Source organism: Thamnophis sirtalis, unplaced genomic scaffold (genome assembly GCF_051295495.1).
Source record: "Thamnophis sirtalis isolate CommonGarterSnake01/CBP01778 unplaced genomic scaffold, rThaSir2_p1.2 scaffold_11, whole genome shotgun sequence".
Lineage (NCBI taxonomy): Eukaryota > Metazoa > Chordata > Lepidosauria > Squamata > Natricidae > Thamnophis > Thamnophis sirtalis.
The window spans coordinates 40,950,966-40,968,611 of record NW_028261391.1 but is presented as its reverse complement, the minus strand read 5'-3'; the positions used below and the strand labels follow the sequence as shown (position 1 = coordinate 40,968,611).

At 34.9% G+C, this 17,646-nt stretch overlaps 1 protein-coding gene across 3 annotated transcripts in view; it reads left to right on the top strand.

Annotated features, from left to right (window-relative positions):
- Nucleotides 1-17,646, top strand: part of STAG1 (STAG1 cohesin complex component) — a 193,925-nt gene that overhangs the window by 144,381 nt on the left and 31,898 nt on the right. For all 3 annotated transcript variants that reach the window (XM_087725598.1, XM_087725597.1, XM_087725599.1), the window contains 6 exons: nucleotides 627-750; nucleotides 1,906-2,004; nucleotides 5,641-5,720; nucleotides 12,718-12,825; nucleotides 15,527-15,641; nucleotides 17,197-17,314. In XM_087725598.1, the coding sequence (XP_087581724.1) occupies nucleotides 627-750; nucleotides 1,906-2,004; nucleotides 5,641-5,720; nucleotides 12,718-12,825; nucleotides 15,527-15,641; nucleotides 17,197-17,314 (644 nt within the window). The remainder of the gene's footprint in view (nucleotides 1-626; nucleotides 751-1,905; nucleotides 2,005-5,640; nucleotides 5,721-12,717; nucleotides 12,826-15,526; nucleotides 15,642-17,196; nucleotides 17,315-17,646) is intronic.

Sequence of the window (17,646 nt, the reverse complement as noted above, 5' to 3'; positions counted from 1 at the left end):
TTAACCCTTGTGTGTGTCCCCCCTCCCAGTTACTATTGTGGAAAAAGTTTGAGCAGGGAATATTATGCAACTCCTGCAACAGTAGGATATGCTGTATGGGCATACCGATGCCTGCTGGGAGCACCAGGTACCGTTCGGTTACGGTGCTCCGGAGGGCCCGCCCACCCACCAGCTCTCCTTGCTGCTATATGAGCCGATCAGTGCATTTTCGCACGCACATGGAGCGTACGGCACCTGTGCGATGCTCCACTGAGCAGCTGGAGCTTCGTGGACAGTGGGTATGCATGCGTGTGCTGCACGCATGCATGTGGTGGGCACCCCGCCCCGTTGCACCGTACTGGTTGAAACAGGATCCGGAACCCACCACTACATGGGACTTAAGTATTGCCTGCTGTGCATTCTACTTCAAGTACTTTATAGAACTGTAAATTCTTCATTCTTGTATGCTTTAAATCACATTGTGAAATAACTGATTTCAAACCATCCTTGCTGATTAGCATTAGAAACAATAAAGGACAAATGCCAGGATCATTTAAAGGATAAAAATGCTAACAAAAAATAAGCATCACATTACTGTAATGCTATGCACAAAATTAAACAATACATTTTCATCATTTTTTTTATAGTGATGCTATTGCTGAGATTAGAGCTGTTTGTATTGAAGAAATTGGAGTGTGGATGAAAATGTACAGTGATGCCTTCCTGAATGATAGTTATTTAAAATATGTTGGTTGGACACTTCATGACAGAGTAAGTGCTGCATTGCTGTAAATATGCTATTTTCATTTTTGATGTGAAAGAGAATATTGCTTTCTCACACTTTTTCAACAAGATATAGTCTATCAAATCCATTTTTGGTTCATTTATATATAACCATTATCGATAAGCCTATGTCTGCTGCTAATTCTTCCATCTGCTCCCCCCCCCCTTATTCAATATATGGAAACATATCTTCATACATCTGAAGTAATGCATTTCGTGTATATCTATTCATCCAATTTAAAATAGCAGTGTTGTTACATTAAAAGGAACTAGATTATTCCTGTCTGTAGTTAGTGGCTACAACAGTCCTTGATAAAAAGAAACAAAAATATATATAATTGCCAGTGTAACTAGAATTTGTATTTTTTTTATAATTTGTTCTCTATAAAAGGTGTAATACTTTTTAAAAGAACTTAAATAATATTTTTCTTTTAGATTATAGTACTGATCTGAAAACCTAATGATGTTGCTTCCTGCTGAGGTTATTTATAGTCCAATTATAGTCCTAAATCTTTATCAGCAGACAATTTGGGCAGTACTATCTGTGTGTGTCAAATCACTTTTTCTAGAGGACTCAGGTCTTCTTTTTTTTTGGAGGGGGGGTCTCATTTTTTTGGAGGGGGGGTCTCATTGAAGACTTTTTAAATGCAAAATCAGAAAGGCAACTTTATTTCTATTCATCCAAAATAAGTAGCTTATCATACTGTATCAAATCAGCTATTTGGAAAGTAATATTGCTGCCTTTTTATCTCTATTACTTAGCCTTGTAGTTTTAAAATTATGACTTTAGCAGCTGACAGAAGTATGCAAAGAAAATTTTGTTCAAAGGTTTACTTGTTTATACTAAAATATAAAAAATTAAAAGCCAGTGTAGTAGAAAGAAAACCTTTTCTGAATCCGAGCCAAAATTGTTATTGATGATGTTGTTATTTTTACACACATACTGTCACGGTAAAGGCTTGTTGTGTTCTACTGTTGCAAATCATTCCAAATATTTAATAAAAAGATAACTAATAAATATAAAAGATAATTTTGTGTTACAAAATATTGCTGAAAATGATTTATTAAAATGCTGATACATGCTTTTCTTCTCTATTTTATTATATAAAGTAAATTTTATTTTATTTTATTTTTTAAATTTAGCAAGGTGAAGTGAGGTTGAAATGTCTGAAAGCTTTGCAGAGTTTGTATACCAACAGAGAATTGTTCCCCAAATTGGAGCTATTTACAAATAGATTTAAGGTAAGGGTAAGAGTTATAGAATGCTAAGAAGTTAACGTAATATATAAGTGATAATTCTGGTTGTTGAAACAAACATTTAATGACAGTAAATCTTTTAAAACGTAACTGATATTTTTTGACAAATGCATTATGTATTATGTACTATGCTGCAAATACTTCATCTTTTCACCTATAATTTTAGCATAGTTTTCGTTACCTCATTCTCAAAATTGAATTGTAACATTCTATAACAGTTTCTTTTCTCTTAATGACTGAATGGCAGCTAGGCATATAATTTAAATGACCCAACCAGATGGGCAGAGATTGACTTTTCACTGAATCATTGGATGCTGAATACGCATCCTTCATGGAATTGCGATTCCTTAATCACTATCTGTACTATCAAAAAATCACCTGTTTAGATGATAATTTATTGATTAATCCTATTTATGTTTAACCTATATGCCAGTGATGGCGAGCCTTTTTTGGTTCGCGTGCCATAAGGGGGGAGCGCAGGGGGTCGTGCGTGCGTGTACCACACCCATAATGCAATGTGTGCGCCCCCAGTGCGCATGCGGACATGAGAGGCGCTCCCCCCATTTTTTTGCATGCTTTTTTTGCCCTCCCCAGGTTCCAGAGACTTTATAGGCGCCTGGGGAGGACAAAAACATCCCCCCCCCCGGAGGCCCTACAGAGATTTTAGGGACCTTCAGGAGGCTTCCCTGAAGCCTCCGGAGGGCTTAAACCGACCCTACGAGCAAACTGGAAGTCTGTTCCGAAACTTCCGGTTGGCCCATAGGGCCGGTTTTTTGCGCTCCAGAAGTTTCAGGGAAGCTCCTGAAACCTCGGGGGGGGGGGGGCAGGGCGCCTCTTTTCGCCCTCCCCAGGCTCCTATAAAGCCACACATGTGCGCTGGCCAGCTGACAGGGCAACACCTCGCGTGCCCTCACAAATGGCTCCGTGTGCCACATGTGGCACGTGTGCCATAGATTCGCTATCCCACCCATTTGTGTTTGTACTTCCCACTATATAATGATCGGGAATACCCGGGTGCTTTTCATTTCATCCAATAAGAACAAGTCTCTTTATTGGGAGAATAAGTTAGTTTAGACAGTGGGATTGGACTGGGAAAATCTCCAGCTTCTGTCATGCCAATATTTCTCCTGTTCCTTTAGTATATAGATGAGGATTTCTATGTTTTCTCCATTTTTCAGGTTAGACCATAGTTTTAAATGTATTCATTACCCACACCATACTCTTCTATGAGTTGTTCCCACACAACTGGGTGTAACAACATTTAAATGAGTCAGCCATCTGCAAAAGGGTTCATTTGCATTGAGCTACTAAATCAACCCCTTATTTGAAATTGGGCAGATTCTTTTATTTGAAATTGTGGAGACAGGAGCCTCTTCATAAGTAATTTTATGGATCCTATGTAAGCATTTGTATTTGTTTTCTATCGACATGCATTTCTGTCCTCTATAATGATTCAGGACCATAAAAATGTATGAATTCATAAACTGATACTTGTACGGAGTATGTGAAACCATTATTCCATAGACAAAAGTTTCATTTTAGTAAGTTTTGGAAGAGTCCTGGTACAACCTAATGTTTCCACAGTAGGGCTAAAATTAGCATTACTATAGACACATTCCACACTATAATTGGTTTCAGATGTGGCTTAAACCCTACTTACATTTTCCCCAAACATGCTTTTTTCAAGAGGCAACTAGGCTTTCTGGTTTTTCTTTGAAGACATTTCGCTTCTCACCCAAGAAACTTCTTCAGCTCGACTGGATGCTAGGGAATAGAAGCATCTGTCTTCAAAGAAAAAACAGTTTCCTCGTGAAAAAAGCACTTTTGGGACAACCATGATCTGGATGACTGAGAATCTCCATAGACATTTACTTACATTTTTCTGACTTTAAAAAAAAATTATATTGCCTTATTTTAAAAAATCTTGGCAACTTGAAAGCTTGTAGAAAATTTTGTAAACTTATGATACCCTAATAAAAGTATAGTCCTTTTTTGTAGCTAATATGCCATATGCATATTCGAATATAAATGTATACATACAGAATATACCTATATTTACTTATGCTCCCTTGATAATGCTTTTTTGTATTAATTCTAAAGAGGAAATATTGGTTATTATATGTCTTATAACCATGAATAGTTTAGATTACTAGTTCTTTAATGTGGTGTGTGTAATTTCATTTGAAATAAAAACAGCTTAGTATTGAGTCAGGTAAGATGGATAAGCTTCAGGTGGCAGATTCTAAAAAATAATCATTTGGGTGAAATTGTTACCTTGAATTATGGGAACAAACATTTTTCTTGCTTCCCAAAAGTGCTTGGTTGGTTCATTAGTTATGTTCCAAATTAGATTGCACTTCAGTGCTAACCTTTTTGTATCTATTTATATCTATAGTACTGTGGCATAAAACAAATGGCTATCTTGTTCAGAAAAGCAGCTCATGACTTTTAAAGAACTATGTTAGTTTAAATTTCTCTTTCACTATATATAACACTGTTTAGCTCAAAGAGATCTTGTTTATATATTTAGCAAGGAAATCTGTGAAATGTCCAATTTTAAGGGGGAGCCTAATAACTACAAAACCCTTGTTATCTGTTTTTATATTCAGTTAAACGACAAATAAATTCTAATTAACTTTTTATTAATGTGGATTATATTCTAAATTTATATAGAGCGATCTTAACTTCTCATTTTATTTTTATTAGAAAATTTTTAATGTTAGATTTATAATGTATATGTTATCTTCTAAAACCTTGTTTTTTTATATAATGATATAAAATTATAATATTAGTACTACCATGTATATCTTACATCTCCAGCTGAGAGGGACAATCAATATAGTGACAACAGCAGTATATATAAGAATTAATTAAAAAATCAACATAATAAAAAGTAGGGATCTGAAATCTAGAAAAATACATTTTTGAGTTAAGTAGACATTGACATCATACAATAAAGGTGTTTTGTAGCATACATTGGTGCATTGATGGAACCAATTTATATATTTATTTTCCTGGAATTGAGTGGCAATTATGTAAAACCAAGAATCGATAAAGTTTATTTAGGGAGGTGCCCACATGTCAGCCAGGTACATACATACAATAGCCCTTAAGCATTCTTTCAGGCTTTGAGCTAAAGCATAATACATTGCAAATTAAAATATAATGTAATGTAATATAATATAATATAATCATTAAAATTAAAAGACCAACTTAAAAACTGGGACCTGGCTATTTGTGAAATATATTTGTATAGAGAAAATATATTCCATGTGATTATTAGACAAGGAATTCTTCACCATTTGCTAACATCATTATGTAAAATCTACACAGAAAGTTTGTAGGATATATGGTAAGATATTTATTTTTGAATAATCTCGTACTGAATACCGAGTAAGATACATCTTTGGTTATGTGGACATCACCTCTGATGTTTTTATTTCTTCTGCCATATATAAGGTTTTTTTAGCATTATTTCATATAATACATTATATAGGAATATTTCATGCATTGTTTTGGAAGAAGTAACATCTCATAATATAAATAGATGGGTTGCTTATTAAATGTGTGTATATTATGATTCCAGTTCTTCTGGAAACATGTTACATTTTATCATTTCAGGATCGCATTGTATCAATGACACTTGATAAAGAATATGATGTTGCAGTAGAAGCCATTCGATTAGTCACACTTATACTTCAGTAAGTATGTTTTAAGGTAGTAGAATTTGCATTCAGCAGCAATATTTTATGCTAACAGTAGATTCTACATCATGTGACCAAAGATGGTTCATTGCTTTATTTACACATTGATACACCTTGAATTATATTTGTACTACATTAATTTTTCAATTCTATTTGCTCATTTAGCCTTTGGATATCTCTTTTTAGCATAACTAAGGATCACTGAGAACATTAGGAATATGTATGTGTGTATGTATGTATCTATCTATCTATCTATCTATCTATCTCTATCTATCTATCTATCTATCTATCTATCTATCTATCTATCTATCTATCTATCTATCTATCTATCTATCTATCTATCTATCTATCTATCTATCTATACCCAGACTTCCGGCTGATGTCGTGGTGCTATTGGACATGAGGGGCAGGTCTCCATGCTCCCACACTGAGTTCTCTCTATTGGAGGGCTCCAAAAGGAGCTAAGGCCACCCTGTAGGGGTGGTGGTGAAAAGAGAGGCACCCTCTAGTTCGGGGAGAGCAGCAACTCTTACTGGACTCAGGGCTTCTTCCCTCTCCCTCAATGAGGAGAAGAGGCAACCATCATGGTTGCCACAAAGCAGGGACAGCCGAGGCAACAAACATGCAGGAACAGCATAGATGAACAATGATTGGAGCTGGGTGAGAAGATTCCTTTTTATTTAGATCCTAACTTTAAAGAAAAAAAGAAAGAGGAAAATCCAGGAAAAGAGACTCTTGGGACTATTTTTAAAGTGGCAAACTACCATAGAGAGAAAAATCCTAGACACGAAAGAAAGGAAAGCTGAAGACCTTTAAAAACATAGAAAATTGGACTTTTAAATTGGGCAGGCGTTGTTTTGGAAAAGCATTAAAAGTGCTGAACTATCTACTTCAATTTGCTTGAATAGTTGACTTTGCTTCCATAAACTGAACTAAATTTGGATTAATTAAATCTATAAGACTTGAAACAACGCTGAAACCTAAGCTGAGGGTGCCATCTACTGGTGAATGGAATGTACCAGACCTCTACAAGAAAAACTTTTTGATGACAGAAATAAATAACATTCATCTGGAGGATTGTGGTGACACTTACTGTTCTATAACTAGTTATTTTATGATTACTGGAGAGTATTATGAGACTAAGGAAGACTTTTATGTAAAGCAAAGTGACTTTTGACGTGTGGAAGCTTCCTGGACTACTTAAATGGAATCGATTAATAATTCTGAGATGTAAAGGACTATGATTACTGAACTTTCTGAGGAGTAACATTAGACTGGAATATATTGCTTTTGGACTTGAGTAAGAGTGGGATTTATTAAATTACAACAAGATGTTCCATCAGGGAGAAAGGAGTGAGATTTCAAGAGAAATAGTGTTGATGTTTCAAAGTGTTAGGGGTACTATAGAAAAGAATCAGAGAGAGAAAAAGTACCTAATGCACGGCGTATATGGGAAAATAGAAAATATGCTACAACTGATGATGAATGAAGATGAAATAGCTCAGGAAAAAGAAGAGATAGCAGAAAGAACAGAAGAAAAGACAGAACGGACAAACCAGCAAAGAAAGCAAGAAGATGGGGAAAAGATGATAAAGATAACAATGACTGATGAAATAAACCAAGGGGAAAGCACTTTAAGAGATTTAAAAATGGAATCAGATAACTGGGAAGATACTTTTGAAAGGGAGATAGGGGCTTGGGTGGGTATTCTGGAGACCGGGCAGCTTAGGAGGATAGAGATGGGAGAAATATTCAATCTGAATGGTGAAGATACAGAAGTTGATAGAGATAAAGATCCAAGAGAGGAGTATGGGAGGCAAGCCAAAAAACAAATAAGAATTGAAGTATTAAAACCGGCGAGAGATGATGGATAGATATGTATATGTCTTGTGCATATGTATATATCTATGTATATTCTTTTTTTCTAATATAATAATGGTCTGATTAGAAATTTGAATAGAGGTAGAAATAAGAAAGGGGGAATATTAGCAGATATAATTGTTTTTCTTTTTATATAATAGAATATAAGTAATAATTTGATGGAAAAGATTAGAGGGAGAAAGATGGTATTACCATGTATGCTTATAACATTATTGGCATTAAAATAGAGTATTGTAATAATGAATAATGACTTAAAAAAACCCACACATATTAATACTAGGATTATATAAGTTAGATTAATATAATAATTATGATTATCATTATTGATATTTGTATCAATGAATTATACGTAGTGGCCACACTGTTCATGTATTGATATTGATGTATATTTAAAAATAAAAAACTAATAAAACGTTTTTGAAAAAAGGAATATATATTTGTCAAATATCTCTGCTTAATGGTGGGGGTGTGTACTGTTCTCCTTAGATCCCTTTAAGTTAGCACAGCAGCACATTTGCATTTAACTCTGTTAGACATCATGTGCAATGCTGAAGAAAACAAATAATCTTTCCATTTTTTCTGAGTATTAAAAAATACTAAGACATTATATCATATCCTCTGACCTGGAATACAATGGAAGACACATTTACTGGTCAATTATGATAACTGGAGGTTAAAATTAAATCACCACTACTTCAGTATTTGTCATTGCATTGGTTCATTCGTTATATTCCTGTTCAAGAATACTGAATAAGTCAGGCCATGGCAAATATAAAATATCAAAAATATCTGCCAGACTATCCCATGACCTTTACATGAATACATTTGAAGCTGAATGGAAAAATCACCATGGAAATGAAATCACTTCTCAACAGTGTTCAAATATACAGCCAGGATGTTGCAATGAAGTTTAAACATATATGTCACTCCAGAATGGGACAACTTGCTGTGGCCAACTTGCTGCTGCCAGCTTGTTGCCCTCAACTTGCCACAGGATTGCTGCAGGACAACTTGAAACACCAAATCACCACTGGGAAAGCTTGTAGCAGGTGGCCACTGGGAGAGCAAGCAGGTGACAACATGTGTAGGGTGCAGCAAACAAGTGGGTGGGCAAAGTGCAATGGGGTTCGGTGAAAAGATGGACCATGGATGACTAGGTGCAGAGCCGAGCAAGTGGGTGGGCAGAGGTGCAGAGAGAGGATGGACCACTCAGGTGGCTGGAGGGAGAGCCGAGCGGGTGAATGGGCAGAACACATGGGATATAATGAGCAGGCAGGTGAGCAGAATGTGCAGAGTGCAGCAAGCGGGTGGGCAGAATGCATCTTTACCACACCAGGCTCCAGCTGGAAGAGGCCGCCCCACTGTCCCTGGCTGTTCCTTTCAGAGTGGCCTCTTCTACAGAGAACCACCACCATCACCCATCCCAACTGCCGCTACCCTTGCCGTGGTATGATTTAACCACTTGAAGGAGGACAGCCTTTTGCTAAAAGAGGTTGGGAGGTGATGTACCAATTGTGTGGTGGAGGAGCAGCTATCCTGAAATGCTGGAGCTGAAGGTGAGAACAGCTACTGGTCTTCAGGTCTGGTAAGAGGGGCCCCAGGCTTTAACAGTGTTCCAGCTCCTATTTCAATACAAAGGGAGGTGCATGCTTCAGCAGTAGAGAAGGATCATTGGCCCCACCATGCTGCCCTAGGGTCTAGGTCCGAAGTTGGCCCAGTGACACAGATGTATTTCAGGGAGCAGACCTTGTGGCACAATGGCTGGAGACTGACGGAGAGTGACCAGGGCCACCCAGACAGCTGCTCTTTGCTCTCCACTTCCCTTCCAAAAGTGATTCACTCGGCTTTGCCCACAGATTCTTCACCAGCCTGAGAGCCAAACCAACCATAGCCAGGCTGCCCAGTTGCAGGAAGAGGCAAAACAGATCTGACTGACTTCTAGTTTTGGTGCTTACCAGAAGGGAATCATGATGCCATATAAACATAAAATCAATAATCTGAATGAATAATATTATTACAAACACTGAGCATACTTAAGGCTGACAATATAAAGCATACTTAAGAAGAAGGTAAGTAGTGAATACATAGAAGAGTGAAGAAGAGCTCAAACTTTGAACCCAATGGCAGAAATACCATCAAGGTGATTTAACACCTGAGCAATTCCAATCATTAGATATACATCTGGAATAGTGAACTGGACTGAAGCAGAACTAAAAGTCCTGGATAAAAAGACCAGAAAAATAATGACAATGAATCATTCCTTTCGTCTTTGCAGCAATATTGACAGACTACTTACCAAGAACACCAGACAGTTGAAGAAAAAAGGCTATTGGAAGAATATATGAAAGATACAGTAAAGAAGATGCAGTGAAGCTAGTAATGATGAATACCAGAAAGTATTCCATACCAAGCTAGCTGACAAGAAAGACCAAACAAAGAATAGAAATACCTCCTCTGCAACGAACCTAAATAAACAGTGGGCCATCTACATACCTGCTGCAAGAAGACCACACAGACTGAATATAAACAACAGTATAACAAAGTAGCAACAGTGGTGCATTGGATATCTGCAAGAAACACCATTTGCCTTCAAGCAAGAACTCTGGGACCAAAAATAGAGCAATAGAACATGGACAGTAAAGTGCTGTGGGACTTTGGAATAGAACAGAATAGAATAGTCAGGCACCTGACACTTAACACCCTAGACTTAACAATTATCGATAAGAAAAATAAAAAATCTGGATAGTAGACATTGCAGTACCTGGTGACTCCAGAGTAGGAGAAAGAACTGGAGAAGACAATAGAATGCAAAGATCTGCAAACAGAAATAGAAAGCCTGTAGCAAAAGAAAGCAAAGGTAGCACCTTGAGTGCAATCCCAAAACAACTGGAACACCACTTGAACACCATTGACACTGACAAAATCATTATAAACCATTTGTAAAAGGCAGCTTTACTTGGTACAGCTTACATCCTGAAATAATACCTTTATTGTTAAACAACAAGATCTGCTTATCCCAGTTTTTTGGGGAGGACTCAATAGGTGGATAAAAATGCCAAATTCAGTCTATAAACATCTGGCTGAGTATGCATCCAACCATAATAATAAAACTTGTACGCTAACTAACTCTCATTGATTCAAAACACTCAAAGTCATTATAGTTCCATTAAGAATAAAATAAAAGGTAATAAAAAAAGAAAAAAATATGGTCAATTGTGACACAGATGGAATTGAGGAAAGGGTCTCAGTTTCTCACCAAAGGCCTGATCTGTCCTTCAATTTTGAAAGATAAGAGCTTGATTATTCAATTGTGCTCATTATAGATTGAACCGTATTGTCACCAAGATGCATCCTTGCTTGACATATCTGCTATAATGTTTATCTAAAAGATAAAGTCAAAAGCAAATCTCAAATCAATAAAAGCTGCTGGTAGTACAGATCCTGGCCTAAAAGTATATTTTTATCAGATGCTAAAAATAAGAGTATGATCTAAGACTGGGCACTAGAACCTGCTTGTCTGTTTTCTGGTTCAACAAAATCTGAGAGTTTATTATGAAAATACTTAGCATGCAATTTGCTTATTATGCTAAGGAAGCTATTTAGCTACCTTTTTTTAAACATTGGAACTCTCCTTTGAAATCAGTGCCTTATTGTCTGTAAATATAAGTAAGGAGATAGGACAAAAGTCCACCAATCTAGGTTACTCCAAATAATTTCAATATTGATAAAGTAATTGCCTTGAGCTTTGCCATGCCTAAGTTGTTTAACAACATTTTTAAGTTGGTTGCAAGGTCCATTGTCAAAACAATCTCCTATTAAACTCTAGGTCGGGCTTATCTAGATCTTCCTGCAAATATAATACTCTAAAATTATCCTTCCACACTGAAGCTGTTGTAAAAAAAAAAAAGAGAGAGAAAGAAAGGCTGGTGGGGGGAGGGGATGGAGGAGTTGTGTTTTCAGATGTGAAAACAAACTTTTGAATTCTTATACCAAGAAGGCAAAATTAGTGATACTGACTTTATATTTTTTAAAGCACTTACTATTTCCTTCCTACCCTCATCATTCATAATCAAACCAAGATTGGGCAAAACCACTAGTATTTAGTTTTTTTACACTCATTTAGTTGACTAGTACTGAGTGGAAAAGTTAAATCAATTTATGGTACTTGACATAAATGTGTCTACAGGCCACCCTTCAATTATGGTAAATCAAATTTGGGAGGCTACCCCAGATATGAATGTTATTTTACCTCTGCTGTACTGTATTCCCATCAGCTTTTAAAAACTTCATACTATAGAGAAAGGTGTTAAGATAAAATTAGGTAAAATTAAGATAAAATTGGTAGCACACATCACAGATATATATTTCATATGATCTTAATTTAAAACTAAAATGAAATGTTAGTTACAGCATATATTTTGATGTAATTTAAAATTTTAGTCTCATGTCAGACAGATTTATTTTCTGAATTTATTGGATACTTCTAGTTAGCTTGCATATAAATGGCATACAGAATTGTCTCTTCATAGAACAATATTTATTTAGGAAAGCAAACTCATTTTGTAAAACTATACTCTGGAGTACTCCAGATGTTCATGGAAATGGTGCCCTAATGCCTGCTTCAGGGAAGAACAATTTTAGATGAACATGAGTCCTATAACAGCCCTAAAAATCTCTCACAAAGTAATATGGGAAATAGTTTGAAGGACTCTGGAAGTAGTAGAAAATGGATGAAAATCAGCTCTTTTCTTTCCAGTAATGAGAATCTGCATAGGCTTCAATGGTCTTTCATTAATAGAAGAGCATCTTCCATGACCATTTTGGATTAATGAGTATCTTTTATTGTATACTTGGATTTGCATGTGTATAAATAAAATATTTATTTATTTAAAATAAAGATCTCATAATAATTTTTGCTTGGAATATACTTTTAGTATAATATGCATGGCATATTTCAATGCCTGCTGTCCATTTAAAAACATGGACTAAAGCCAGTCCATTTTTCATGAGGCCTACTTTAATTTTGTAGATACTATTTATTCTAAGGGTAACTTAACATGGATGGTGACATTGAGTAGTTTTCTTGAACTTAATGTGTTATTTTTTCATTCAGTGGAAGTGAAGAAGCTTTGTCCAATGAAGACTGTGAGAATGTTTATCATTTGGTATATTCGGCACATCGGCCTGTTGCTGTAGCAGCAGGGGAATTCCTTCACAAAAAGTAAGCCTGTATTCACTGTCCGAATGTTAATGTTTCAGTGGCTAACTGTTGTTTAAAGCTGTTTGTTTTCAGGTTAGTTTTTGTTTGACGTGTCACCTTAGAGATGCAATTTATAGTGAGATGTTGCTTCATATTAAATAGTTTTAATTGAGACCCTTTATGTGCACAGTTGAACTCCCTTGACTCATTAATAGTCCCAATGATAGCCCTGGATAGGATTGCCCTCTTTCTGAAAAGCAGATCTAGAACTTGAATTGTCCTGGACTTATCCCAAAATTGATTAATTCAGGTTATTTACCCTAACCAGGATGCAGCACCAATTGTGTTGATATCCAGACTATGAGATTGTATTAAGAGCAACTTATGCCATATCAATGCTGAGATGATTGTAACTTGCTTCACATATGGCTGGCTGGAAATTGCAATTGATACACAATGCGGTTTCCACTACTGTAATAATAAAGATATTGCAGTCTCTGAATTGGTTACAGATTTCCAAGAGCAATTGATAGGATAGGATAGAATAGAATAGAATAGAGCTGGAAGGGACTTGGAGGTCTCCTAGTCCACCCCCCTGCTCAAGCAGGAGAACCTATAGTATTTCAGATAAGTGACTGTCTAGTTTCTTTTTAAAAACCTCCAGTGATGGAGTGCCACGATTGCTGAAGGCAAGCTATTCCATTGGTTAATTGTCCTGACTGTTAGAAATTTTCTCCTTAAGCCCAGGTTGCTTCTCTCTTTGGTTAGTTTCCAACCATTGTTTCTTGCCTGCCCTCTGGTGCTTTGTAGAATAATTTGACCCCCTCTTCTTTGTGACAGCCCTTCAAATACTGGAATACTGCTATCATGTCGCCCCTAATTCTTCTTTTCTTTAGATTAGCCAAACCCAAATCCTGCAGCCGTTCTTCATATGTTTTAGTCTTCAGGCCTTTGATTATCTTAGTTGCTCTTCACTGAACTTTTTCCAAGGTCTCAACATCTTTTTTTAGTATGGTGAATTCAGAGTGTTGGGCTTTTTTTAAAGTAGTCTTGATCTGGGACAACATATCCAGTCAACAAAACATTTGTTTGTATTTATCATTTATAAATTAGGAAATTTGTAACACTTTCACTATATGAACAAAACATAAGAAACAAAGATATCATTTTGTTACTTATTTATTATTGGTTTAAAAAAAGCATTATTAACTACTAACAGTTCCACAGCATTTTTAATTTTGTACCTTTATACTACAGATTATGACAAGTGGAATGCTTGCTATTTGAAATGCTAGTTATGAGTCCCATTATAAAAAAAATTACAGTTAATTCTCTTTTATCAACTATTTACAGTTATGTGATTAAAAAAGTAACTTGTCACTAATCCTTAGCATCTACAACCCTGGAAAGTTTATAAAACCAAAAAGATGAAGAAAGATCATAAGGACAGTCAGTTCAATTAGTGCCCATTTGCTGAACAACCAAGTTGCCTGTCCCAATTGTGATCACCAAACAAGGATTACTTACTGTATAATCCTCATTAATCATATCTGTAACTGCTCTGTGATGATGTAGTAGTGATGTGGGTGAAGGTGATTATCATGATCATATACTTTCCACTGACAGATTTGAGTCATTGAATGCTGATTTTCTGTAGTCTTCAGCAACCTTTTATGGATCTACAAATTGTTCATCTTTGTTAGTTTCTAGCATAAGGACTCCTCAATTTAACCAATGATGAATGACTAAATATCTTCTGAGTGGGAATACGGTATTACATGGTTTCAGATGTGGTGGTGGTTCAGGAAAGAATGTCTAGACCACTACAAACCACTTCCAATTCAAAGGATTAAGTCCAGAAAATGCCTCAATGACCCAAGAATAATGGGATAATGAGATAAAGAATAATGAGGCATAGTCCTGGGAAGAACCAGAATGTTCATTTTTAGTATTTTACATTTATAGTTTTACCCTGTCACATTTGTATCATTACAATCCCACTTTTGATAATATAAACATACATCTAATCTGTTTGGCATAGGATAAACCAAAGAATACCCATTAATGTATTAGAACACTACTTTTCAGAAGGCTGTTGAAAGCTAAAAAAACCAAAAAACCAACTAATCCCAAAGAGTTCGTTAATTTCCCTTGTGTTTTACTTTGGATTTTCCCCCCAAAGGAAGGCTCTGAGATTGCTTATAGCCAATAATGATATGAATCACATTTTATATTCCATAAATTTAACATTCTGATAGACCAAGGTATTAAGTCTATCTTGATCTTCACATTTTGTTTTATATTTCCTTCTCTAAGATATTATTAAAATATTTACAATTTCAAACTGGACCACCATTTTAATATGGAGTATTTATAAATTATTTTTCAATTTTTCACCAAGCCTTTCTTTCTCCAATTTTCACAGCTCTTTTATATTACTTTTATAAGGAGTCTTTTATGGGGACTTAGCAGAGCAGTATTAAGATTTTCATCATTTGTAATTTTAACTAGGAATAGTGTTCCACAGTTTAAGTTCCATAAACAAAAAAAAGGGTAGTTTGCGTGATATTTGCATAATATCTTTATATGACTGGAAAAAATATTTATATGCTAGTAAATACCTCCCTTTGTTGATTCAAATGAAGAAATACATTTGTTGTTAGAGCATTGCATTAAAAATGGACAAAAAATTATTAAAATAAAAGATGTTATCTTTTTATAGATTATTTAGTCGGCACGATCCTCAAGCAGAGGAAGCACTAGCCAAGAGGAGAGGACGGAATAGTCCAAATGGGAATCTTATTAGGATGCTGGTTCTTTTCTTTCTTGAAAGTGAGGTAAAATTAATTTATGTTCAATTTTATTTAAACTGATCAGTTGTAACAACTTTTTTCAATGAGCATTATTTTAGACAAAATCCTTGTGTGTCCCATCTCTTCTCTTCTCATTCCCATTCCCATTCCTATTCCCATCTATTTCTTGTTCTATTTAAATCTATTTATTGTGGTTAAAAATCTATTACCAGAAAATAAACCTTATGGTAAAATCTGAGTATATTTTGATCTCCAGCATTACTGCAAGTATTGGAAGCCACCCGTTTAATTTCATTATTATAAAATAACATCATATTGAAGAAAATGTTCAAAACTACAAGTGAAAATGTTTAAATAAAACCTTTTGTTGGTTTTAAATCTTAAATAATCTTAAGAGTTTTCATATTGTAACTTGAAATAAAGTTATAAAGTTTTTTTATAATGAACATATTATAAACCTGAACAGACCACTGAAATATAGTAAGTCACCTTATTAATTATAATACTATTGGAAAAAAATTATAAATTAAAACTGTGAATGTGTGTTAACAGGGTTATGCAAGATCATGTTAAATACTGTATAAAAAGCAAGAGAGAAAATGATCTTGCTTTAGACTTCTACAATTAAATCTGTATTTTTTTCTAATATAATGCACATCCTACTAATTAAAAAGCAACTTTAAAACTGAATATGTTTTTCTGTTACTTTTTACAGCCTTTTATTATATGCCAATAAGATAAATTCACTTTCTGGTATTACATTACCCACAAATGTATTATTTAGTGCAGCATCAAATGCATTTTCAGATATCTGACTTGAATTTATGCGATTACAAAATATGACAAGGTGCTAAACATAAAAATAGCAGATATGAATATTTTTAAGAATTATCTTAGGATAGGATTTCAGTACTGTAATGCAACTGCTAAACTATTCAAAAATATAATCTTTAATTTCTATTTTAATGACCATTGAAAACAATCACCACAATTTTTAAAGAAAAAAATCCTTTTCATGGATTCAAAACTAAGTAGACTAGCATTTCATCTGAAAGTGGTCTATTGTATGTTTTGCAAAACTGAGACAATCTGAAATTAAAATTGTACTGTCGGTATACAAAGAGATGAAGATCAAACTGAACTTGTCAGTAAGCATGAAAATGATTCTTGAAATGTATTTTAATGTGGTTAGGGAACAATAATAGACTCTTGAAAAGATGTCAGAGCCTTTAACTTACAACTAATCCAACCAAGGCAGAGTTGTTTTGACTTCTTTTTAATGTTTTGTACCTTTCCAAGACTCAAATATCTTTTCTGTAACAGCTCAAATTCCTTCCCGTGTGTGTGTTGTGTGTGTGTGTGTGTGTATGTATATCTATATCTATATCTACATATATCTATATCTATATCTATATCTATATCTATCTATCTATCTATCTATCTATCTATCTATCTATCTATCTATCTATACACACACACACACACACACATACACACACACTTACATAATGCTGCAAATAATACTACAAGTAGTGTCTCTGAAAATGTCTATAAAAGTTTTGCTTGTTTTAATTTTTAGTTACATGAACATGCTGCTTATTTGGTGGACAGTTTATGGGAAAGCTCTCAAGAATTGTTAAAAGACTGGGAATGCATGACAGAATTGCTACTAGAAGAACCTGTCCAAGGAGAAGAAGGTACTCATTAGATTTACTTATTTGATTAAAACAACATAGCACTGTCTAGTCTCTGCCATTTAAGGCAGCGAAATGTAGTGGGCTGCTTATTTAATCTCTGCTTTCAGTTTATAATGTTTTAAAAGGGAGATACTGCTTTGTAGAATTGCAACAACATCTTAGCAGAAGTTGATGAATAAGTTCATATTATTTAAAATCAAAGGAACCACTTCAGTATACAGGCAACTAGAGTTATTTTGCAGTAGATACGATCCATTGTACTTTGATTTGTAATGCTATTTTTATTGCATTTAGAAATATTTACCTTTTAAGGTTTTATTGCTTTTAATGTT